Source organism: Lepisosteus oculatus, chromosome 7 (assembly GCF_040954835.1).
Source record: "Lepisosteus oculatus isolate fLepOcu1 chromosome 7, fLepOcu1.hap2, whole genome shotgun sequence".
Classification (NCBI taxonomy): domain Eukaryota; kingdom Metazoa; phylum Chordata; class Actinopteri; order Semionotiformes; family Lepisosteidae; genus Lepisosteus; species Lepisosteus oculatus.
The window spans coordinates 8,593,536-8,620,782 of NC_090702.1; the positions used below are offsets into that span (position 1 = coordinate 8,593,536).

General features: G+C 39.3%; 1 protein-coding gene across 8 annotated transcripts in view; it reads left to right on the plus strand.

The window, feature by feature from the left end:
* The window catches only part of fgd4a (FYVE, RhoGEF and PH domain containing 4a), a 129,591-nt gene that overhangs the window by 84,579 nt on the left and 17,765 nt on the right, over positions 1-27,247 (plus strand). For 6 of the 8 annotated variants that reach the window (XM_015353045.2, XM_015353042.2, XM_015353046.2 and 3 more), the window contains 4 exons: positions 9,015-9,191; positions 18,546-18,714; positions 20,460-20,910; positions 23,657-23,746. In XM_015353045.2, the coding sequence (XP_015208531.2) occupies positions 9,015-9,191; positions 18,546-18,714; positions 20,460-20,910; positions 23,657-23,746 (887 nt within the window). Of the gene's footprint in view, positions 1-9,014; positions 9,192-18,545; positions 18,715-19,544; positions 19,964-20,459; positions 20,911-23,656; positions 23,747-27,247 lie in introns of those variants that run through there. The other 2 variants (XM_006633703.3, XM_015353050.2) reach the window with 2 other exon arrangements.

Consider the following 27,247-nt stretch of genomic DNA (forward strand, 5'->3'; position numbering starts at 1 on the left):
GTGAGCACCCCCTGCTGGCCCCACTAACACCTCTTCCAGCAGCAACCTTAGTTTTCCCCTGGAGGTGTCCCATCCAGGTACTGACCAGGCTCACACCTGCTTAGCTTCAGTGGGTTGCCAGTTGTGAGTTGCAGGGTGATATGGCTGCTGGCTGATATTTAGTCAGTATTATAACAACAGGAATATAATAACCCAATGTGGGAACTAACCATCAAGCTAGAATAGTTCAACCTTTTCCATTTAATTGAATTTGTGCAATAATATGTATTTGTTTCACATCACTCATTTTTCTAACCTTTTGATCCAGTACAGAGCTGCAGGGCACTCAGAGTCAATCCTGGCAAGTAATGTGTGTAAGCAGGATGCACCCTGGATTAGGACACAGACATAAACCTGAACACACTCACGCCAAGCAAATTTTTCCAAAAGACAATTGACCTACCGGTATTTCCTTGGACTGCAGATCATCTGATGGAAATCCTTCCGAGTACAAGAAGAGCATAATGCACTCCCCCCAGATAGCACACCAGGAATTGAACCCAGAGACCCAGTGCTAACCATTTTTTTAAAAAAGCATGTCAAATTGCAATTGTTTCTACAATGGACCAAACATACAGAAAAAACTCATGTTCAAATTCAAAAGGTAGTATTTGGACATTGACATTAGCAGTTATACCTGTAAGACATGGCAACATACTGTATACTGCAAGTGCTGAGCTTTCACCGCAGACAAAAATTCCACAGAACTGTTGATACAAATCTCCTTGAACACATTACAATATACATCTCCCTACAATCTACAGTCACCATCAGGACCTCTTGGACAAACAAGACAAAACCAGACCTACCAAACTATATGACCAGTTGCATTTCCCCACTTCAAGAGAAGACATTTTGTTTTTTACAAAAGGTCGTGTCTGCTTTTTGCTTTTTGTTTTAGTATCTCAAGCAGTCAGAACGTTTGGTCAACTTCCTCACTCCAGTGAGCTATTTCTAGCATCAGGTCTGTTGCAAATTGAAAAGGCCCGCTGCCTTTTCTTTGTCCACTGGTTTCTTCCTCTTGAGCACTGGTAGATTTGGACACACAACTTCATGCGGCTTACTAGTTGTTTTAATTGGGTGGGAACAGCTGAGAACTCTGATCTGGATTGTATTTAAGTAGACACCATGGCCAAGCAGTTTGCTTGCTCTGCAGTGACACACAACTTTGTAGGTCAGTGCTCCTCTTTAAACCAAGATCCTATAACTTTTGATTCAAGTACATAGGAATTCCCTCCAGTCTCTCTGGTAGTAATTTCTACAGTACTAAAATATAAGATTGAGATGGTCTAGTGTGCATATTTAAATATATATATTTGAAGGCATGTACTTCTTTTTTTTTAAAGTACTCTGCTCGCTTCTAATGTTTTTATCTGTGTATTAGCCCTTATCTTTTATTCATATGTGTGTCATGTACAATAGGCAGGCTTGTGTGATGTTTTAAACTACAGTATCTATAGTATGTGTAAATACTGTTTGCTAAGATTAGAAACCAGCCCTCTTTGGGCAGAAAGTCAGTAATAGTCAAACCTGATACGTGCTTGAACATGTTTAACACCTTGTTTATATATCATTTTCAGTTTTAATAAAGAGTGCAATTATGAAAAAATGAATGATAAGCTGCCTCTTGTGTAATCATGGAAAATGTTTGCAAAATGTTTTGGAGTAGCTTGCACTGACCTTGGTTTGCAATTGATTTTCTTGCTTTGTTTCTTTGCCACATATTTCTACGCGGACCATCTCTTAATCATAATCTCACCATGCTTTATGTTTTGTTATGTTATACCACAACAAACATGTTTAAATTCTGGCGTGAAAGAATTCACTCAGACATATGCTTATGTGAGCCAAATATTAAAGAGATACATAGCATAATTGAACTTTGTATTTTCAAATAAACTGTGGCTTTATCATTGAGGTATTTGTTACAGAATACGTTTATAAATAACCCTGTCACTAAGAGTTACGACCATACAGAGCCAGCTGTTGCTTCCGTTGTAGAAGCTGGTCAGTGTAGTTTGTGAATAGCTCCCTCTTTACCACAGTTTACTGAAGGGTCTAAAGTAGAATTTAATGCTCTTTTTTCTTAAGCGTGATATAATGCAATTATGTTTCATTGTAGTAATGAATTCTGCGTAAAAATGTCCAAAATTTGTTTACATTGCACTTTATACTTTTATACTTTAATATCCACTTTAATCCTTTGTTTTAACCCAGTTTGTTCTTAGCCAAACTTATAACAAGGTACGCACCCTGGACTTTGTAATTGCAAATGACTATTTTGTTTCTCATTTCTCTTATCTTGAACTAGGCCCCTCTGACCTCTCTGCTATTCTCTTCAATCTTGATTTTCCTGTTTCGCACTATTCCCCTTCACGCTCTGTAAGTTTTCGCACTGGCGATCAGTTGACCACATTTCTGTCCTCCTTATCTCGCTTCTTTCACTCAAAGTACATTTGTTTCATAGCTCACTCTTGTGTATCCTTGCCACTTAAAATCGGACTGTCTTTTATTCTCACTCTACTCCTTGGTACACTGACCAGCTTTGCCCTGTGAAGGCAGTTTCCCGTAAACTTGAACAGGTGGAGTCTTTCTGCCATAAATGTTCATTTTCAGAAGGAGCACCCGTCTGAATACAAGGGTGCAATGTGCTGCAATCCAGCTATTTCTCCCACATCATTGAAATCCACCATAACAGCCCTGGACACCTATTCTCCACCAAAAAACAGATTGCTTAAACCAAACTCTCCACCACATTACCCGCCTCATTCCAAATTTGCAGAGTTTTTATAGCTCCAAGATCAACACCGTCCAGCATCACATTCGCTCCACAACGCATGTTACTTCCACCCTGCGTGCCTAGCTTTACTGGTTCCCTTCTTTCTAGTTTCTCTTGGCTTGACTCTGCATGGGTCAGTAAATTGATTTCACATGTGAAATCCACCACCTGCTGTTTAGATCCCGTTCCCACTGTTCTATTTCAATCCTGTTTCACTCCACTCTGCTCCGTTGTCCTCAGTTTAACAAGTGAGCCCTTGAGCACTGCTGTGGTGCCAACAGTCTTCAAGACTGCTGCTGTCATCACTGTGCCAAAAAAGCAAATATGGCTCCGGACAACCTAAACAATGTTTGCCCTATATCCAACTTACCCTTTCTTGCAAAAATCTTGCAAAAAAGATGCTGTTACAATTTAGTTGAATAGCCATGTCTTTGCAAACAACTTTGCCTCCAAATCATCCAATCTGGTTTCCAACAACTTCACAGCCCAGAAACAGCCTTGATTAAAGTCACCAACTTTAATCTGATTCCAGTCCTGTTTTTATCCTTATTCTTCTTGACTTCATTGCTGCTATTGACACAATTAATCATATCTTACTTTCTCTTCTTGAGACAAGTTATTGGAGTTACTGCTGCTGCTCTTAAATGGTTCAGGTCTCACGTCAATTTGTCTTTCTTGGCAGGTTTAGTTCTGAAATTGGACTTAAGTCTGGTGTTCCTCAGGGCTTGATAGTGGCCCCCTACTTTTCAGCATTTACATGTTCCCACTTGGTCAGCTATTAAGATCACATGGTCTCAATTATCTCTAGGCTGATGATTCCCAAAAATACGCCCTTTCCTAACCCGAGACTGACGTGGCTGTCTCTGTACTGTGTAAATCCATCTCTAATATAAAAACACAATAATTTGAACTGTGACAAAACTGAATCATGCTTCTTGGCATACTCCAATAATTGTGTAAAATCAATGCAACCCTCTCTGTTGATGGTACTTTACTTGAGTTTCACTCAAACTTGAAGAACTATGGAGTGATTTTTGACAGGCATGACATTTGATCCACATGTGCAACATATTGTCAAAACATCAATCTTCCACCTCTGAAATATTGCCAGACCACGTCATATGGTGTCGCTAACTGTTGCTGAAAAGCTCACAAACACTTTTGTTTTGTTTTTGAGTACTACCACAGCACTGCTCACTGAATCCAGAATTCTGACCAGGTCCAGTGCAAGTGATCACATTACTCCTATCCTGGACTCCATGCACTGGCTTCCTGTCAGGTTTTGTGTCGATTTCAATGTCCTTATGCTCACCTACAGAGCTCTGCATAGCTTGACACCATAGTACATGTCTGAGTTACTATTGTCCGCCCTACTCCCCACCTTGCAACCTTCGCTTATTTAATGCCGTCTGCTGTCTGCCCCCCAAGACCGTCTTTACTCTGTAGGTGACAAGGCCTTCTCCTGCTACGTCCCAAAACTCTGGAACTCTGACCCCAAAGATGGAGAGAGTTGCCTTCCTTGAGCTCTTTAAAATCTAGACTCAAAACCTTCTTTTTATTTAATTGGTTGTGGTTGCCCCTTGGCTTTACTACTGTCTCCTGTCAGTCTATTTTTTTCTATTGTTGTTGCTTTGTAAAGTGCTTTGAGAAGCCACTTTTAAAGGTGCTATATAAAAATAAAGTTTATTATTATCCTGTGAGAACTGTAGTAGCAATGTACTGTACTATTTTTGTGTAAACATTCCTGGGCTCTTAAACAGTGCATATTTAATAAGCATAAACTTTTACCAGTATTTCAGTCTGTATTTATCTATTTTTGGAATATTTAAGACTAGTGTCCTCTAGGAATAATGTTTCTCTCACTGGGTTGAATAAGAAAGCTGCTGTTACAGTAAATGTGATGCCTCAGCTTTTATACTTACAATATAAACTTAAAGAACAAGCTATAGAGATGGTGAAATAATGTTTTTTTTTGTTTAACTACTGTTACGTGCTGATTAATCTGATGTGAAACTGAACAGGCTCCAGCTTGCTTGCAAAGTTGCAGCTAGAATGCTTATTCAATCTTGAGGCTTCAAAAGTTGTCTCTTGTCAAAAGTTGTCTCTCCTGTATGTAAAGTTGTGAATTTGAAAACCCACCTTCATTATGAGCTTCCAAGAGTTCTTGATGCCATTATGTTTACATTATTGATATTGATATTGTTGGTTGGTTTTTAAAGTCATTGCATTATAGCAGAGCACATATTTTTTAACATAAGACATGTCTGGATGTATTGCATGAGAGGTGCTTCTTGAAAGAGTATTCTGCTGTTGTGTATTGAACAGTTGGAAGGGTGATTAAGGAAGGCTACAACAAATTTAAACTCCATTTGTTTTAATCCTGTAATCCTTCCTTAGTAGTACCCAGTATATTACTATTTTACTATATTGTAATATATATATATATGAACTATGGCAACATTTTAAAAACTTACCATAGATCTACCTCAATTTAGCCTAGTGTTTCTCATTTTTCCTTCCCCTAATTCAATAAACAGTTTAGCATTAAGTGGCCACATGAAAGTTAAACATATTTTAAGAACAGTACACACTAGCCAAATTCAAATCCCCATCCAAATGTTGTAAAGCAAGCCAGAAGCACTTTTCTAGATCATGTGATTCTTTTGTGCCCAGAAACCCAGGTTCACTTTTACTGCTAGTGAGTATTATAACTGTAACTGAAGTATAAAATACAAATCACCAAAGTTACAAAATTGAGAAAACCTGACTGAATCACTTTAACTTTTACTTGAAAATCTGTATTTTGCATGATGTCTGACAGTTGCATGATGTCTGTGGGTCTGCTGATCACTAAACTCTTGTGTGATAGTCGTCTAATCTGAGTTGCTTTGCTAAGACACCTTGAGCTTTTGCCTGTTCTGACTTCAGTTCTTTCTCCCGCTGTAAAAAGCAAGAATGCTCAACTGTATTTAAAATAGGTGATGGACTTAACCAGTCTCAGATATTCCACTTTTTCCCCTGTTGAACGTTTGTCTTGGCTGTATGTTTTGAGTCATTGCCATTCTGCATGAAGTGCTGCCCGATAGGTATGGAAGCATTTTCTTCTGCATAAGCAGACAGAATATTTCTGTAACCTTGAGGATTTATTTTCAGGCCCTGGCATTACCTCCATCATGCTTCACAGATGAGGTGGTGCTCCTTGGACCTTCTGCAGCTCCTTTCGTTCTCAAAACTTAACTTTTTGCTTCATTTTGGTAATGTCACATCTTGGTCACATCTGTCCAAAAAACTTTTCCATAAATCTTCTGGTTCAACTTTTTACCTCTGAGTACAAAGTACTATCAAATTCTAGTCTGGCTTTTGATCATTTCTCTTCTATCAACTGTTTTTCTTGGTCGAAGACTGGTAAATATATCTGTTAATTAATCTGTTAATCTGTATTTCATTCTACCCTCCAGAATAATTTTATTTATTATATTTAGCACAGGAAACATTTGGTTTTGGCTTCAATATGTTACTAAGGAATAGCGTTATGAACAAAATTATACCCATTGTGAAAGAGCTCATACTGTTTTCACATTAAGTTTTGGAAATTTCTAGTTAAGGCTGCTAATATCGTCAAGCTAAATGAGCTCCTTTGGTTATATGAGAGCTGAGTTGCTTATTTTTCATCACATCCTTATTTATACAAAATTTCTTACTGCAATAAGGTGATGAACTTCTGTGTTCTAGATTTCAGGTCCTAGTCTGAGAGAGTTTCTAACCTCAGCTGTTTCAAACTAAGACGTGTCTTGCAGTATTGCATCAAGTGGAAAATAACATTGCATGTATTCTATCCATGGAGTGGAGAAGCAGAAATGATGCAACACTGATGCTGACTCTTCCTTGTTCACAATTTTCCAGCTTACCCTTCATCATCATTGCTTAGCCATTTAGAGCATTGTGCCTTCAACTCTCCACTCACCCTGGTTAACTTGGAAACGTTTCCCAGGCTTACTTCCCTTGTCCTTGTTCATATTCTATTGAAACCTTTATAACTGAAGAATTCTGCATCAGCTTTATGGGGTTTCACTTGCTGCATTTCATGGGCAGGGTCTTTCAGCCTGTTGCAAAAAGCCAATAAAGCACACAAATGAACATTCAATAATGTTATTCTGCAAGATGGTGGCATCTTATGCTCTTCAGCTGTGAATTGGAAACTAACAAGATTTTAATGAAGAGTAATAGAGTCTTTAACTATGTAATTTCAATTGTGTGGCAAGTTATTTTAAAGTTTATTGTGAGAATAAAGGTGATAAATGTTTGTTTTGCTAAAGCCTGGAGAGGAGAAAACTTCTTGTTTTTTGTTCCTTGTATTGCATTTTATCTTTGGACTATATGAAGCAATTTGGCTACTGTAAGCATGTTATGTCTGTTACTCACAAATGGGATTGTCTTGAAGGAGTGTTCACCAGTAAGGTCTTATCATTGCACCATATGTTCTTGTATCTGGTCAGCCTATATTGTCATATTGTGTAACATCAATATACTTGTTAACTAAGCTGATGATCATTCAGGGAGATGGCATTAAAACTGTGGGCCCCTTTTCACTGCCTTTTTTTTCTCTGGTGGGTACTTGGGCTTTTAATGTAAAGCTGTGTTAAGACTGGGTGGAATATACCCAAAGACACCTTCAAAGCCACATGCCTTCTGAAGTGCAGCTTTCAGGCCCACTGGGACAGTCAAGTGGACTTTGTGTCTTAGTCTCTTGGAAGCTAGGTCATAATTGAAGCAGTGATTGGCTCTCCTGGGCCTTCTTATTATACCGGGGTTGATTTACACATACAAGATAGCAGAGGTCTGCTGAAAAACCCACAAGATTCACCCTGGTTGCTAAGAGTAGTGCTCAGGCTATTCTCACAGTACCCACATGGGCTGGGCCCCACACTCTTGAAACAGAGATGAAAGGCCGCTGACAGTGTCAATTATCAGTCACTTCTCCAGGCATGAGATCTAGCAGCACCCCCTGAGCTTCCCCTTCAACACTCATCTCCATCTTTATGGCCTTCTCCTCCACTAACCATCCATTCAGACATGCACCCAGCTCTAACCTGGCCCTAAAGGCTTCCCACGGGCCTTGCTCAGTCTGATGCCATGAGCTGCGTTGTTCTGCTTGAGTCACTCTGTAGCCTGGTCCGGATAATTCCGGGTGGAGTTTTTCTGTAGTTCACACCACCCTACTTATGTTGGAGGTGTACCAAATCGGCTTCCCTCCCACCCTCAGTTACACTCTCGGCATTATTCATATGTGAAAAGGACCCGGGTTCTCTGTGTCCAAAGATTTCGACAGGAAATCACAGTTCTGCTCTGTGGCTTTTCTCACTTAAGTTGACTTAAGTTGGAAGTCATGAATGAGCTCTGCCATGGCACATGTCCTACCTGACAGTGCTGCTATGTGGAGGAGGCCAATGTCCCCATTCAGCCAAGTGTACTTACAGCCACACTCCTGCCATGTAGTCAAGCATTCCTCCATGTGAGTTTCCTTGTCCTCATCCATTAATGACCCTGCCAACTGCCAGGGCTTGACAGCAGGATTTGTCTTTCTTCTTCACATCTTCCTGTGTTTTTTGGGTCCACCTAAGTAACACCAATGTAGCAGTCTTCCCTATCTCCTTTGTGAAATGTGGCAGTGAGGGGAGACAAAAAGGCAGGGAAGCAGTTTTATAAGCTCACAGGGGTTTATCATCCCTTATTAACATATGCTAGTTACTGAAAGAGGTTAAGGGAGTGAGCATGACATTCACTAGCACTGCATGTGGTAAATAGAACCTAAGATGGCTCCTTCCCTGCTTATATAATGGAAGAGGGGTGAAGAAGTGAGCATGCCTGGAGGAAAGGTTAAGAGTCAGTCCTGGGAGCCCATCACTGGGGAACAGAATGCTTCATTCTTAGTGTCTGTGGCCTTGTTAATTCTATTGGCGTTGAAATTAAATAGCAGATTTTATCAATAGCAGAATTTCAAGTTGCAAATAATCAAAATGAAATGTATTTTCATGAGAGCAGAAATCAAAAAGATTAAATGGATTTAAACAACAACTTTAAGGGAAGAACAGCAAACTCAGAAACAAAACTGCAACTTTTGACCTCAAAACTCTAGAATTGCAGTTCACCGTCCGTGCCTGTGGTGTTAAATTCTCCGTTCTTCTTCCTCATCCAGGCAGCAGCACCTGCTGTAGTCCAAAGTCTCCATCACCGAACAGCAGAGCAAGCCCCAGCAATCCTTTGCCTGTTGGGAGCTGGGCAGCTCAGGCAGCAGGCTCTGAGGATGCTCAGGGGATAAATGGAAGAAATAAAACCGACAAGGCCTCTCACAGTGTCAACCCAAAGCCTCAAGGTACAATCAAACAACTTCCATAACTTTGATGCTGCTGGTAGTATGGTATTGAATCACTTCAATAGACTTATGACCCCATTAAACTTCTACAGTGAGAGAAGTTACCAGTGGTTGGAGATCTAAACTTTTTCTGACTTCAGCATAATTGTGTCAGTCACTGCATTCTTGTAGAGCTGCACAAAATAAAAAATCTCAAAGAAAATAATACACATTCAGTTGAGACAGTTTATTTGTATGTAGCACCTGATATAAAAACATCTACAAAGGATGCATTTTTAATATGGCCAGGAAGGTTGTTCCATAGGCAGGGGCTACACTGAAAAGGCTTGGTGCCTTAATGTACAATATGACATCCTTGGATTGTTGAGGAGCCTAAATCCGGTTCAAACGAGTGAGCAAACTGGGACATGAGGGGATAGTAGCTCTCGAAGGAATACAGGAGACACCATGCAGTGCCTGATAGGTCAATGAGAATATTAAAGTCAAATCTGTAAGCAAGTGCAGGTTTTTCAGCACAACAGGCATCTGTTCAGATATTTTTTACTCGGTCAGCACTCAAACAGCATAGTTATGGACATAGTGTAGTTTTTTAAATACTTTTGTGGACGATCCAACTAACGAAGCATTGCAGGAGTCCAGCCTTAAGGAAATGAAAGCGTGAACTAATTTCTCAGCATCAGTAGGGGAACTAAATGGTTTTAAACAAAATATGTTGAGTAAATAGAAGAATGTGTGGCAGTCTTTGCAGACATGTGATATGAGAGATAGGGAAGTCAGAAAGAACCCATAGGTTTTGTGTGAATCAATTCTATATTGGGCGGCACGGTGATTAGCATTGCTGCCTCGTTTGCAACGCAACACTGGCGCCTTGGGTTCAATTCTGGACCTGGGTTGCTATCTGTGTGAAGTTTGTATGTTCTCCCAGTGTTTGTGTAGGTTTCCTTCAGGTGTTCCAATTTCTTTCCAGGGTCAAAACATACTGGTCGGTCAATTGGCATCTGGGAAAACTGGCCTAAATTGTGTGTGCATGTGTCTGTATGTCTGCGCTAGCATCCTATTCAGGGTGTACCCTACATTATGCCCATTGCTTGCTGGAATAAGCTCTGGCTTCCCTGTGACCCTGAATTGGAAGAAGAAGTTAGAAAATGGGTGGATCACCAAAAAGTTAATTTTTGACAGTCTGACCTTGAGACTTGATGGGGAGAGACAAAATCATACTGGTCTTATTCTTGTTTAATTGGAGATACATTTGAGCCATGCACAACCGTATATCTTCAAGACATTTGTGGAACAAGCAACTTGAGAATTCAGTAATGCACAGTATGCAAGTAGATTTATCATCAGCATAACACTGAAAGTCAACACAATGTTTTCTGATCACCTAGCATAAAGGTAATATATAAATATTGAATAGGTAAGGGCCAAGAACTAAGCCCTGAGAGACTTCAGAGATGACAAGGGTCAGGATCCAATTAAATGTCATCAATGCTGACAAACTGTATTCTTTCAACTTGAACCACTGTAGCACATTGCCAATTAGACCTGCATAACGCTCTAGTCAATTAATCAAGATGTCATGGTTTACAGTGTCAAAGGCTGCTGAAAGGTCTAATAGTACAAGAGTACTATTACTCTTGTACTAAAGGTCTAATAGTACAAGAGTACTATTTCTCTCTTTTCTAGAGAGAGAAAAAAAATGGTATCTTTAGAGATGACAACTTTCACTAAAGCAGTTCAGTGCTATGGGCAGCCCTAAACCCTGATTAAAAAGATTCAAAGGACTTTAACATTTGCGATATTACCACACAATCTTGTGGTTTTGCCAAAATATGAAAATTCAGATAAATTGTCGTTCTTTTTTTTTCAAAAGAGGGTTCATTTCAGCCCTTTTCAGCTGTAGAGTGATAAATGATGTAGACAGGGTTAAGTTTTTCATATTACAAATAATAGGAGCTTCTCCTGAGAAACACTGAATACTTAAGGAGTAATTATACCAGTGAATAGTTAATAAAATTCCATTTTCAGAGCTAAATGAGTGAAAGTAGAGGGTGATAAAATTGAAAAGCACTGTTTCAGAGTAGCAGTGAGTCATAAGAATGTACATGATGTTCAGTTACATCTGATATGGTCTGTCTTAATCAGGAAAAAAAAAACTGTCATAACATAAGGTGGAGTGAAAGAAGGAATTATCATTTAGAAGTTGGTTTACTGTCCTAAAGAGTCATCTGGTATTTTAACCAACATTGTCAGTAATATTGGAATAGTAAGCAGCACAGGCTAGCCTCAGGGTCTTCTTGGAAATAGATAAATGGTGTTTATGAGGTGAGCAGATAAAGCACTTTCCTCCATAAATGCATTTTGCGGCCATGTGTTTTCGTACTTATTCATAGTTTATCAGTAAACAGAGTTAATGACCTGGAATTTGAGATCCATCAAGTAAGAGGAGCAAGAGAATATATGGCATTAAGCACGATATATTTGTGAAATCTTTTGTGTTTCTTGTTGACTTAGGCAGATCATTTATAGTTAAAGTGGAGAACAAGAGGAAAAAACTTGCTTCACATTCTGAAAAGTAACAAGATTCTTACGGTTTTGAGGCAGTCAAACTGTTCCGCCATGTGGTCAGAAATGCCTGTGTCGTAGGTTTAAATTTCCACTAATGACTAGCTCTAAGTGTGACGATGTTTTTAAGTGGAGCCATTTATGTGCGGCTATAAACCAAAACTCTAATATCTTTAAAAATTCCTTAGGAAGAGCTGAGTTATTTCAAGCCACACCACATCAAATCACCAAAGGTCAGGACTTGGTTGATTGAAGTCATATTGACAATACAAGTTCACATAATGCACGGTATATTTCAGTGAGCAATAAACAAGAAAAATAGTAAATGGCCAAGGAGAGAATTTCAAAAGTAATAGGTACGAAAGAGTTAACAGGAGCAGTCGGCAGTAGATGTACTGTACAGTAGATCAAACTTGGAGTGGTAGAAAATAGCCAAGCCACCCCTGCGGCCTGTATTTGGCACTGCAGGGTTTCACACATGAAATAAAAAAAAAGACTTCTTAATTTCACGTGTCATGTTTATTATACATATAAAATATAAACTATGTTCTTATACCATTACAATGTTCAAGTAGATGGATGTTTATTATGTGTACCACCAAGAACCTGGGCAAGTTCTACATTTAACCTTCCTAGGTGTTTGTTATTCTTCAGTTCTTTTACCAGATCAACTGAGAGTTGGTCTTGGGTGAGTCAAAAGAAAGACTCCAGGAAAATACTTTTCTAGTGGTACCAACTCCTTACTTGTTATACCCGCTCTGTGCATATCACAAAATGATCATTCTTTCTCAAACTTTCTTGAAGATACCTGCACGCACAGATGTGTTTATTAGTAAAATGATCACAAATACTGATCAAATATTGCAAGCAGCTTTTTTCAGTGTAGTTAGGCATTATGCTGGAAATTGGTGAAGATGTGTGTACAGTATGTCCCGTTTAATTTAGTTACACTGAACACGTTTCACATGATTAGAATGCGTCTTGTTGTGTTTGATTTGTGTTACTTCTTCTTCTGGTTTGGAGGGCAGAGCCGGAGAAAGGAGACAGTATGACATAGAATCAACCAGACCAGCTGTTGGTTTTCCTGTTTGACTATATGCCCTGCTCCTGGTGAAACAAAATCTCACTCACTGTTAGATGTGGATCTTGTGGTCTCCTTCGTTAACACCTACACTTATTTTATTACATTTTCTTAGTGGACGTTGAACATCTCTTTGTGGACTTTAGTCAGTTGATTAAGACACTCTCAACTGTGTTTGCAAGTGGCTGTAGCCATTGTAATTCTTGCCATGTGATTGCTCGTATCTCAGAGTAGTTAGAGCTAATGAAACTTCATCACAGTCAGTCACGCTCTAGATTACCAGACTGTAATTGTCAACTGGCTGTGTCTACCACCACCTAGTGTTGTTTACTAGAATGTCCGGTACTGCAACTTGTCCTTTGCTGTACTAAAACCACTCTTGTTACAACCAAAATACATACTGTATATCACCAAGTTTTATTTATCATACAGACATTTAAAAATAAATTATGACAAACACCAAACTAAATTAAATATACTGTATACCTAAATGAGAAAAATAAAGTTTGTATTCTTTTTTCCATTGGCATCCTGTCGTCAGTTACTGGGTTTCAAATTTGCCATTGATAAGTAGACATTTTCATTTAATCCCAGTCGTAATCATATTTCATAACTTCTGTTCTTCTCGCAAAGGACATACCACATGATCATTCTAGGCGTACCATTTGCTATTCAAACATGACTTCTTTAATGTTTCCTTGTAAATGTACAGTATCAGACTGTGTATGTGGTTGGCAAGAAGACCTTTTATAGCACCCTTTCATTTTGTATTTAAGGTAGCAGTGAAGAACGTAATTTTGCTTAACTGCTTGTTGTATTCTTCTGTAGTGTAGACTTCTTATCTTGGTTTTCACTTTTTAGTTCTCATGTTACGTAGTAGGTTCTGATATGGTCTGTGTGCTGCAAAATGTGTGACTATGAGACAGCAGCTATGTTTTGCACTGTTAAACTTGCGAGGGTTCTCAAGTACACAGGTGAAGTACAGAAGCATTCCTTCTGCTCCTTGGTCTACCACAAGTTGAACCTTCAAAGCTTACGAAGGCCTGTCAGGATTCCTGTATTACCTATACTATGCAAAAAGAACCAAGTTCTCAATAGCAGAACAGGCAGAGGATGATGTACCACCTGGAAAATCTCAGTGGCTGCTGGAGTATCCAATGGTGGCAGCAGAATGAGACCTCCAATCAATGTTGTATTCTGTCAGGATGTGTGTGGAAGCTGTCATGCAGTGATGGAGGCATCTTGCATGGGAGGACGAGATTGACAAAGAAATCCAGCATTGCCTGACATCCCAAATTGCAGTCTGTGGCCACCAGAGGAAGCAGGTGTTTGATTTTGAGTACATGAAAATCAAAACCCAACTTGTGTTCGATTGTGCAGTCATCATTCACTCTTTACTGTTAAAACATACAGAAGAATCTTCAAAGATATGGAGTTCTCTCACCAGAATTGTGGAAGATTTTATGTACTGTATCAAGAGGACAGACACACCATCATCAATGTTGTCTCCCAATAAGTCACGACAATAGAAGCCATGCTCACCTGCCATCAGCTCCATTGGGTTGGTCATGTTATCCAGATTTAAGACACCAGACTCACAAAAAACTTCCTCATCTTCCACCTTAGCCAAGGCAGCAATACTAGAGGAGTATTATGCAGTATATGTCCAGATACATCTTGAGACAGTATCTTCTTAGCCCACTAGAGAGTGTACAGATCCTGTATTGGTCTTATTTGGTTACAATCATCCATGAGTTCTAGGGAATGAATGAAACAATCAAATGATCCTGCAATTATTTCACCATTGCATGAACCCCTGATGCTAGTATTTATGCGCATGAAAATGGGACAATAGGTTCATACATTGGTACAATATGGAGGAGTTAAGATTATTAATAGGTGAAGTATTAAATTAGTAGTAAAACCAGATTGTTACATCAGTTTGCTATGCAATCAAATAATAATTTCACCCTGCAAACTCTTACAAGTTTTGTGCTACGTGTGTTCTTTTATTCCTCAGCACAGCTCTGATAATGGAGTAATAATCAAGCCTAAATGTAGTACTATATGTGCTCATTTACAATTCAGTGGGTTTCAGAGTCCTACTCACTAAATTAAGAATATTCAGAATTCTGTCCTTGTATTCTAAATCCACAACAAAACACCTTAACAGGCCAAAAATAGAAAACCCACATCCTAATAAAAGTGGATCATACCCAACACTTAAATCTACTGTACAGTACCTCTCCGTAAAACACAAGTTAATAACAGTGTATTTCCCTCATGTAAGAATGCATAACTAAAATAGGAGCGAGGTGTTTAACCTAAGGATACCACATAACCAGAAACCACAATTTCCAAATAAATAAAAAAACAAGCTGTCGTCTATAATCAAGCTCAGAGTCCGGAACTCTTTTCAGCAATCAGGTTCTTCAAATTTTAGTTAGAAGTCTGATTCGAAAGAGGAGCTCTCCCATGGCATAGTTTCAGAGGAAGGTGATAGATTATGATCAGTAATGATGTCTGTTTTCTCTGACTTCACAATTTATTCTGTCCTTTTCTGTGTTTATGCTATTGTTTATTCCTATGGAGGCTGACTTCTTGACCTCACTAGGAATGTTCTAGTCCTGGTTGAATTTTGAATCTGTATTTTTTAATATGGTGGGTTTCCATATTGACAGTAAAATCAATTAATCTGCGTAAAATATTAGGATTCTTGACCATCGGTATCTTCCTCCATGTTTACTTGCCTCTTGTCCCAAGAATAGCAACGGAAATACAGCCAAACAATAACCATTGTTTAAAATCTTCTGAGAAAGGCAATGAAGCTGCTGGGAAGTGTGGCTAAACTTACATAAACTCACATCCCCCTTCACAACAATATAAAAAAGATTTCAGCAATGCTTCTGCTTTCCACTGGTTATCAAGCACAGTTAGGAGGGACTATACATGTAATGACTCACATTGTAGGTTACGTTTCCAGCTGTAATGGGCTCTTCTGACAGTGCCTGATCTAGTCCTGTGCTAAAGTACAGCAGTGAGAATAGTGCATGAATGAAATGGTCTTAAGTCACAGACCGAAGTAGACTGCTTTCTCTTATACTATTAATGTTTCTCACGAGACAGACTTGTGTGATTGTATTACTTATGTTTTGTTTCAGTAAGACATTTTCTCTGTTCTTAATTATAGATCACTGACATTGCCAAGCATTTTTTTTATGTAAACCATAGATTGTTAGGCCAGGGAGAGATTTTCTGTTGTCTTCCAGTTGTTTTCTGTTTTTTCTTCTGACCTCTTAGCAACTGTCAAAATTTTGACTCCCTGTAGAAATAGAATAAATTAATTGTTAGAATATTTGAAAGCGTTTTATGTTTATTACATGTTATTTGCCATTAATTGTTCCTATTGAAATGTTTTAAGTATTGGAACCTATTTCAGTACTTTATTTTAAGAACTTGCACTTCTTTCTGAGGATTGTGCAGGGAGAAGGTAGTATCTGTGCCTTGACAGCTCGTGTTTTTCCTGAACTTAAGATACCCATTTGCAGATTTTCATCTCTGAAAACATGACATATGGCCAGCACATAATCATAAGTAATCATGGACAAGGAATAAATTGTATGTTTAGCTTTGGAGACACTTTTATTTCTCAATCAAATAAATAGGTATCACTGCTTGTGGAAGACATGGGTAGCGCACATGGGACTCTGTCACTGGACAATACAGTTGAATTGCTGTCCCTTCCTCCATGATAACAGCTGGGAGAATCTGCATGACTGCTGCTGGGAGAGGTATTAGTGGTATCTGTAAGGAGCATTCAACCTGTGGTGTGAGTGGACCCTAATCCCCCAGTATAGTATAAAACCCCATCTATGAATTTACTATGAATACTTTGTTACACTGTTCTCCTCCCCACTGATACCAGATGTGTGGTGAGCATACAGTCCCTATTAATTGTAAAGTGCTTTGAGTGGAGTGTCCAGAAAATAGCTATATGCATGTAAGGAATGTAATAATAATAAGAAAAATAATAATAATAAACCTCATAAAATTCTAACAGTCCCACCATTCCTTTCATTGTGTTAATATTGTTGTTGGTTTTGCTGGTAATTATAGCAGATTTTCTTACATGTGAAAACTTTCAAGTGCCTTGTTTTCCAAGGTGCACAAATTCAGGCAAAACTGCAGAGCAGGATTTTAATTGCCTTTGTTGCCGCCTTTGCAGAGCAAAATTGTGAAGTACTTTTAAGTTCCTCTAATAGTAGATTTGGAAACTTTTATTGAGGGGAAAGCAAGGGGGGTGGGGTGGTTGTGAGGAAATGGAAAAACAAAATGAAAATCTGTACAGTTTATTTATCAACAGTTTGATCATTAGCAGCAGTAGTGCTTTTTGATCGTTTCTTCTGTGGTAAATTTTGAACCACCCCCTGGAAATGGGGAATTATTTTTTTCAAAACTTTAATATTGATATTATCTGAAATGTACAGTACAGTTAGGTGACATTAAAAGACAACGCTGCAAGAGAGCAGTTGCTGCTTCCTGAGTTTCGTACTGTAGTGATTACACAATACAGCTGGTTTGGGCTGTTGTAGCTTTACTGCCATTGAATTAGCAATTTAAATGTGTGTACTAAGGCAGTCACCCTTCTTACTTCACCAGTCTGCAAAGTACTGTATCACTTCCAAGTAAAAATGGGAGTCCAACTAAAAACATGATGCTAATTGAGGGTTTCTTCTCCTTTCAACCCTCTACTGTACATCTTCTAGGTTGAATTTAATCCACACGTGGGTTTATTACTTATTTGAAGTCATTCTCAGTTAGATCATTTTAAACTTTTCTCTGCCCGCAGTCCTACAGTAGGTTACAGGAATAGGTACCGGTGAATGTTTAATTGCCAAGAATCTCTTTGATGTGTGTTCAGTCTTTTAATAAGTATTTGCTCTCTCTGAAATATCCAAAAACATCTTTTCAGACGACCAATTCATGTCATGCAGAAACAAATGCAAATTACACTGTCAGATAATCCTGTAAAAACCTTATTTTTGCATGTGCTTAATTTGCTTAAATGCGAAACAACAGGTTATAGAAACAGAGCCGATGCATCCAAATGCACAGTTCTGAAACCCGGCATTTGGGACACATTTCATGCTTAATTCCAACTTTTTAACAGATGAGTTAAGTAGTAAAACAAAACTAACAGGTCTCATTCAACAAATTATTAAACTTGCAGCCTAAGTAATAGTAATTAAGAGCTCGATTTTCTCTTGCAAGTGAGATGAAACAGGTAGTCTTGGCAGTCAGGACTTGGCATCCCTGTCTGAGCAGTTTCTAGCCCTCTGGGTTAATAACAGGTAATGAAGTTAATTTTGCCTTTCTCTGCTGTCATTACTTCATATTGGTAGCAGTATTCAGTGTGCTTCAAATAAGCACCTTTTGTCTAAATAGGTTAACATTATTGTTTTATGAAACTTTTTCAATAGGGGAACACAATCCTAGTCCTTGAAGGCTGCATCTGTCTGAGTAAATAATTCCGCTAATTGCTGGACTGATTCAAATGATTTATTATATTTTGCCATTTGATACAGTTTTAGTCATTTAAGAAGCCTGCAAGCTTGTTGAGTGATGGTCTTCCAGCACCAGGACTGCACACGTCTTTAAGAGGTCTTGACATTCCTTTTTGTTTTGTTTTTTTTTCTTCTTTCTGATCACAGTGCCTCCAAAACCTGCTCACCTTCAGAGTCCATGCCCAGAGCCGCCACGACACCCTGCTGAGAGAAACCTGCGCACCAGAGGCACTATGGAAGACGGCAGCCTAGCAGGGAAATCCCGAGAAAAGCCCTCCAAAGTGTCAGACCTGATCAGCCATTTCGAAGAGAACAGGTAGTCGTGCTCGCTAGTACTGTACCTTTGTCATTTTCTGAGCTGTTAACACCATGCTGAGAAGCACAAAGAGAACACAAACCTCTTCAACTAAATCCATAAGAAGTTCATTACACATTACATTAAAAGTTACAGTTGATACAGTACATGAAAAGCATAAAAACATAAACATCTTAGAAGAAGAAATGTGCTTGGTTATTATTATTCATTCATATTGCTGGAAGGACCTCAGGATTTCACAAAGATTCTACACCACTGTTCAAAGAAAAATGATAGAACTGTTGGACAATATTTGACAGCATAATGGACTTTGGAATATTAAATTATTTCACAGCTATAGTGAGTATAATGACAAAATGTACATTGAACACTGTAGCACTGCATCTGGTGCAATTACATCTTTTTATACTGCTAAAACTAAAGAAATAGTTAATTTAAATACTGGGTGTTTTTATTCAGCATGCACGATTTAATAATAATAATAAATGAAGTAATATCGACGCAATCTCACTTAAGGCATATAGATGCATTCAAATTAGCCATATGTCTGGATTTCAAGTAAAGGTGTGTGCAAAAGTAATTTTAACAACAGAGGTATTAAGGAATGCTAAAAAGAGTTTTTATTAGAAGGCATGCTCATGTTGAAACGCTTCTTTTTTTGCTGACATATAGAACAACAAGGATAAGGCTTTTGTGCAGATTAATTTTTTGGGGGAGGTAAAAATCATTGCAAAAAATACCAGTGCTTCTGTGCTTTTTGGGGACCTCATGATCTTCATAGGTTGCCATGGTAAGGTGTACAATGTTTGTTTGAAAATCCTTTTTTCCCCATTGTCACTTTTGTATGGTTTGTGGTTGAATTCTCTTTGAATCTTTCTCCATGATTGAGCAGTTGTTTATTTGGCCGGGAGTGGGGGTAGGGTCAGAAACTCAGATCTGCTGAATTTCCCTTTTAAGTTATCAGCCGCTGTGGATAGAATTACTTCTCTCTGCACAAAAGTATCAGCGCTCAAATGTGTTGCAGCAAGAGTCGTGTTTATTTGTGAGTTTCCCTTCTGTGGTAGCTGAGGGAAAAATAATTGTGCAGTTTGCTGAAGGACAGACTAGACGGTGAGAGGACAAACCATACTGATGGGAGATGATAGGGTCGAGTTTAAATTAGTTGAGCAGCTGAATATGAAGTCTCTGTTTATCTATAAATAGCCTCATCCTGTTTCACTACAGACGTCTAAATCATCCTGCACATGGGGTAGGCACAACCGTTTATAAATAATTATTTGCTTAAATTTGAGGTAATCCACACTAAGTCTTTTTTCTTATAACTTAATTCTCCTGTCTTACATATCGAAATCCACTAAATGAGAGTTCCCAAAGTAGTTTATGCCCTTTTGATGTCTATCGCTTTACAGTGTGGTTCTACGTCTTTTTAAAAGCAGATGTATCCTGAGAGCTTTAGGCTGCTGCTAGCTGAGAAGCCGATAATTTTAGCCTGCGACGCACGTGTCTGTGTAGGTTTGCTGTGTAGCTCTCCTTTTCTGTGAAAAGAACTAGGGCAGAGAATCTCGTGGGATTGCAGCCCAGCCTCTGCACTCAGTGGCAGCAAAGTTTCCTTGCTGCTGTCATTGAAGTATTTCAACACAGTAGAGGAAGTTCATTCTGCTTAAGCAGTTTTTTTTTTCCGCTGCTATTGTCCTCTGTTTCTTACCCAATGATTTTTTTTCTGCCTTTTTCCTCCTTATTTCAAGCCACCCTGAAGGAAAGAGAGATGGGTCTCACCTCAAGCCCTCTTCCAGGCACCAGGTGAAACTCCACAACGCCAACTCTCCGCAATCCAGGTTCCAGCCCAGGCCAAAGCAGGAGCTTGTACTGTCCTCCCACAGCGCTGAATCGGCTGCTGAGGATGTGTTCACGCACACTACCAACGGCGTTTTAGCACAGATGGAAGGCAGTGATAAGGAGGTGCTGCCGCACACAAAAAGCAGCCTGGAGAGCCAGCCCCAGGAGCTTAGGATGAAAGCTGACCAGCCGCTGGTGAATGGTGATGGAGGGGACTTGAGCGCAAAAGCTCTGGAGGCACACCAAGACCAAGCTAAGAATAGGTTAAGCCAGGATCCTGCCAGCCCGCTGCCTGTGGAAACTGTGGACACTGGAGATCCCAAATCAGATGGGGAAAAGAAGGCCCGGGAGCCAAGTAAGGTGAGACAAAAGGATGTGTGGAATACAAGTAAAACATACCAGGGATGAAACACAGGGTTATAGGAACCTTTTTTATTTGTTTTTTTTTCTGTTCAGTTTGGCAAAGCAGAACTTAAATCTGTCATTCCACCCGTTTGTGTTTGAATTGCAAGTTTTGTTTTGAAAAATAAGCTTTGTGATTAGTTTCTTTATACCATTTAGCAATAGTAAGCAAGACAGTTTGTGACATTTTCTTCAAATGTCACATTATGAAAGCTTTCTCAAAGTGGCTATTCTTGTAAAACAGTTTTTTTTTCTCTGTAACATGAACTATAGTACAGTATGTCTATGTCTTTAGCCTAACAATGTACAGTTCAGCAGCCCAGCTGTCTCCCAAAGCCATCGAAGAAAGCGTTTTTATACATTTTGAAGAGTATAGATTTTAAAGAAAATCTGTCTCAGTTTTGGTTGGGTCACAAGAAGAATTCATTTACATTTTCCTGTTTAGGGAACTTGCCAGGTATTGTGAAAGCGTTTATCCTGGTTATCAGAGGTACCTTATCTGCACAATATTTTAAAAAAGAGAAGCTTTCAGTTTGGAAAATAAATGTTCTGCATTGTAAATCTTAAAAAATAGAATATCATGTGGTCACATTCACACGTTAAATATGTTCAAAGTGTTTTCTGTTTGTAATGCCGTTGCCTTGTGCAGTCTCAGAGGAAGACACTGAAAGTTCTAATTTTGGATAACGTTGCAATGACTAACGTTTCAGGAAGTCCGTTTTCACAGTCTTCATCTCCCAGACTCTGCTAAATAAGTCTCTTCTGTTAACTAAAGATAAATTACAAGTCGAGGTTGTGAGAGGACAGTTATCCAACTTCTTTGTGGGATTCATAGGAATTCAAAAAAGATGCTGCAATAAATGTAATTACTACCGTTTTAAAAACATGTTTACAGATTCAGAAGAAAACAGTATTATTACAAAATAGTGTGATTTGTAGCGTAATTTAGGTACAGCAAAGCTTCACTTAACTGTGTGGCCTAGCATGCCGAAGTTTGAAAAAGGAGAGGTTACATAAGAGATGAGGCTGCTCACTTGCAACTTGTTTGTTGTGGAGTGACCTACTGATACAGTACATGATATGATACAGTACAAGATACAATATGAATAGTCGCGTACAAACCTGCATGATTAATTAAGAGACACAAAACTGTTGATTTGTTCTCGAACTGAAGCACAATTTCAGAATTCTGATATTCATAAAACCTGATAAAAGTCAGAATCTTTATTTTGAAATATAATTATAGAAATGTAAGTATCATAAGCTGCAACACGTCATTTGGGTTTGTATATGGTTTGTTTTTGGTCCACAGGCTGGGGCTCATTTTATAACATTGTGGAAGTATACAAATATTTACAGCTGTAAATCATTTTGCCTGGTTGTAAATGTCCAAATAAATGGATTTTTCTGGGTAGAAAGAGAACATTTTCATGTAGTTTTTGTAAAACAGCTTAAGTAGACAGTTTCACTTCTGAAAGAATGCATTGCATTTTGGTAGTTGAAAGGGGAAATGTATTTTTGCAGATTTTTGGAGTGGTGTGTAGGAACATAATGTACATAAATACATTGTCCAGATATTTTGTCTGTCAGGGCAAAATTCTCACATTTCAAAAGGCAACAAAAACACAAGGATGAGCGGTTTAAACAAATAATCCATTTAGGAAAGTAGAAAATGGTAGGCATCTTTGTGTCCATAACTTTCTCAGTGCACTTCTCTTAGTTCTGCAAGGATGTCTTGCAGAAAAATGGGTTTTGTTTTTTATCCCTCTGAGGTCCTCTTTTGTTTTTATTTTACAGGAGCCGCCTAATTTACTTTAGTCCCAATAGTTGTTTTCTTTCCCTAAGGCTGTACCCATTTCCATCATTGTCCCTTGTTTTAGCCACACCACAAACAGTAGTGTAGTGCCAATAGGGGGTCCCAGCCGCAGGCAGATGGTGGACCCGATCAGTAATCAATCAATAATTGATCGTAGAGCTTATCCTGCCCTGGGGAAAAGCACCTTTCCCGGCGACTCTTTCAGGAGGCCCTTCAGCTTGTGTGTTGAGGTCGATTTATGACCTGAAACATATAAAAGAAATAAAAACTTGTACATCAAAAACCAAGGATAGAGTCGAGGAACTATTATTTCAGGATCAGTGATAGGTTGAAGTGATAACAAAATCACACTTTTCTCAAAACTATAATGTCTAAGATATTACTGCCTACTCCAAATTCTGGGAAGACCGAATTAATGTGAGGTATTTTTTAGAATGTTGAAGGGACTGGGTTACACAATGGTGTCTGTGCTGGATTTATTTTTAGACAAAGAATCTAGAGGCCATTTGGGCAGTGGTAGCAAACCTATGTTAGTTTGCTAGCAGTATTGCAGTATTGATTCTCTCTTCACACTTGCAAGCTTTTGGATATGAGGAATATAAAATTACCCTTTCTGCCATGATGTTTAAATTCATAGATATATTCATATCAGTCAATGAGGACATCTGTGCTGCCGGTTCATACCTAGTGACAAAAGGGCCAATTGTAAAATTTTCGTGACTGGACAGTACAGAAATAATAAAATTATTATGTGCTCTAAAATTATCACAGCTTCAAAATGAAGGAAAAAACAGGAAGTTTCTGAGACTAAAACTGAGTTGAGTTTTGTTTTAGTAGTTGAGGTGTCAAGCAACTGAAAGCGTAATGTAATTTTTTATTTTTTTGCAGGAAACAAATGAGCAGAAACTTTACAACATAGCCAATGAACTTCTACAAACTGAAAAGGCTTATGTTGCCCGGCTTAACCTCCTAGACCAAGTGAGTGCATTTAATTTAAGACTAAGGTGGTGAATGTGATGATGTAATGTTTGCCTTGATCTCCTTCAAGCCAACTGTAAGCATTCCTTAAATACAGTATTTGGGTTTGAGCACAATTTTATCATTTCATCATTTATGGGTCATACTGAGCACATACAGTACACTGTTACATACAGTACATACCCACACAAGTATATGTTTATACACACACACAACCTTACACACAGTGCAAACCCACACACATATTGTACATGTTTTACACTCACACACCCTACATACCCACACACATACATAAATGATCATCTGTTTTTCTTTTATATAGTTATATAGTACTATCTTGTCCTCTTCTGTCTTGTGTGTCGATTAAAGACTCTTGACACTGGATTGAAATGGAATCTTGGCCTGCCCATTAGGAGGAGCCAGTATTTTATATCCCAGCTACTAATGGATGTCAGTTTTTGTTTGACTCAGGTCTGAGCTGTTGCTAAATGCTCAAACATATCTCTGGTTGTGTTTTTCTGTGTAGCAGCTCTGCTCGGAAAGCACACAAGCTTTGAGAATTTCTTTAACAACAATAAATCAGAAAACATTTTGACCTGAGTGATACTTCCTGGACCTACCACAGCTCAGAAACATGTTTATCACTGTGAGCCAGGTTTATAACAGTAGGCGGCTACAGTAACAGTATTTTCAGATAGCCGTGCTCCAGTATGGGATACAGAAACAGTACATAATTTTACAAATTGTTAAAAACAGTCTTTACCAGTGATCCAATAAAGGTAGCCAACATTGAATCTGAACAGAGAAACATTTTATATGCGGTCTCCCATGGAATATGATCTTGTGGCCTAGGTTACAGACTCTGTAACCTCTGTAATTTAGACTGTAGATAATCCTAAGGAAGAAATGTGACCCTCCCCCCCCCCCCCCCCCCACTCTGGACTGAAGCTTCAATTAAATGAAAACTTTGATCCAGTTGCAAATTAGAAACCTGCTACTCCATAATAGGTTTTCTTTGGATAACAAAAAAATGGCATCAGGTAAAAAAAAAACATGTGATGAGATACAGTACAGGGTTTGAAACTTCCATCTAGCAAATGGTGGACCTCCTGAAGATGATTTACTGTACGACCACGTCCTTTTCAGTGGTTCAGAATTTTAAATACTCAGATCAGACATAGAGCTCATATCATAGAGTCTGTGAGCCTTTCGACAATTATTTCCCAGGTGTCCCTAGCTTCTCCCCTGCACTTGTTATGCTTCTCTGTTTGCTCGGCTTGGACCTTGTTCTTTTTCGGATGATTTCAGCTTGTGCTTCTGTCTGCCCACACTGCTGCGCTTCCCTGAGTGCTGTTTAGAGCAACACGCTGCCTGCACAGTTCCCTGTGTGCATGCAGCCTGCGCAGTTCCCTCTGTGCATGCAGCCTGCGCAGTTCCCTGTGTGCATGCCACCTGTGCAGTTCCCTGTGTGCATGCCACCTGTGCAGTTCCCTGTGTGCATGCAGCCTGCGCAGTTCCCTGTGTGCATGCAGCCTGCGCAGTTCCCTCTGTGCATGCAGCCTGCGCAGTTCCCTCTGTGCATGCAGCCTGCGCAGTTCCCTGTGTGCATGCTGCCTGCGCAGTTCCCTGCGTGTGCAAGGTGCCTGCGGAGAGAGGCGATGTTTTTCTGTTCTGTACTGCCTTTGCTATCTGGGCTACAGATAACAGTGTGTTAGGGTGTTGCTGGAGAGTGGAGTGCTAATGAAACTTGCAATTGCAAATGGATTTAAATAAATGGAAATACCGATGTAAAGTCACAAGGCAGGGCATATCATCGTGTGAAGCCAGTATGTGCCATAGCATAGCATCTGGTTTTCTGCAGGAGAGATGAGACACCGTTCTTCCATGAGCTATTTAATCACCTCACACCCGGATGATGGTGGTGGAAGATGCTGTCTCAGACATAGTTCCAGAACACCCCAACAGCCCGCAATATAATGGAACCACCTTTTGGAACCAAGGACTCGGGGTATAAGGTTTTTCGGTTAGCACCACACTTAAACTTGTTTGGTTTTCAAGAACATGGTGCAGGCCAATTCTTCTGACCGTTTCATATTTCTCCAGGGCTGGGCATTCCATTGTCTGTGCCCTTTCCACCACTGGACCCACCAACATGCATTGCCATGTTTAAAAAACATTTTTTGCACACTGCAACCCAACTAATGATATCCTGCTCTGTGGAGTTCTCTTTGGAATGTTTTTGATTAAACTGTCCACTTATGCCCACATTGAACTGTGCAGTCAGTTGATCTGCAGTGGCTTACCTGTCTTGCACTTTGAAATACTCACATGTTGGTTTGTGTCTCCATCCACTGTTGCCCTTTTCTGATGATGTCTTTCCCTTGGGCTTCTATGCTGTCATCACTTTAGATACATTTGTGTGTCAAAGTTGAACTGTCTTGGTTATTGAAACTCCCGACAAAATGACTTTCTTCCAGCAATTGCCCTTCCTTCAAAGTCGCAAGGGCACTTTCGGCCATACTAGCCACCATTGTGCTAGCTGTCACGTGCTTAATCGATGCATGTGCAACACTTGTTCAGATGCCCTCCCTTTCAAAATGCTCGGTCTCCTTCATTTTCCACAGGTGTTTCCATTTTTGTTCCACCGCCTACTTAATCATTTCATTGTTGTGATTCTATATGTAAGCATTTTTGAATCCTGAAACTGCACTTGAAAAGGATGGATGCAAACAGGATGATGCATGTGGAAGTCTGCTGTGTTTTAGGGCTACATTTGTAGAAGAAAAACATGAAGAAAGGAATTAGCATTAAATGGCCGTGGGATTCCAAGTGACTGATACCAGTTTAGTCAGTTGTATTCAGAGTTTAGGCTGAGCACTCCAGTGTAGATATGCCCTTTTCAGGCCTGTCCTGCATCATAAAGTGACTGTAACCCTAGCAAATAGAGCGGCATTTAAAGAAATAGCAAAGGTGTTCTGTGGGCTTGGGTAGAGATATTGGATATCTCTGGTTTTCCTAAAACTTCCCATTTGCTTGTATACTCACTGTGCTGCTGCCTAGAATTACAATATTTCTTCAGGCAAAGCTGACTCTTCAGGCTAGGTCTTGCAGCATGAACAAATATCAAGAGCCTAATCATTTCCAGAATGGCATTTGCCACAAACAAGGCTTCTCTCCTCTGAACTTTTTCACTTTCAGAAAAACAAGATGCATGAAGATTAAATGACTTCTTTAAATGTTGATTTTCTGCTTTCTATCTGACTGTTGCGAGAATAAATACTTTTTACTTCCGCAAGCATATTGTAACGCTTACGGCCGACAGGTACTGTGTAAGAGCCGGCTTACCAGAGCAGTGACGTCGCAGCCCTTCCCTGTGATAGCAGGACTACAGCTACTGGGCTGTAGAGAGATCTCTCTTTGGCTCACCGGGCTGGGTCCCTGTTGAGTGACGCGGGAGTCCCGGGTTCGAGCCCCCGACAGTGCGGGGCCGACCTAATGCGG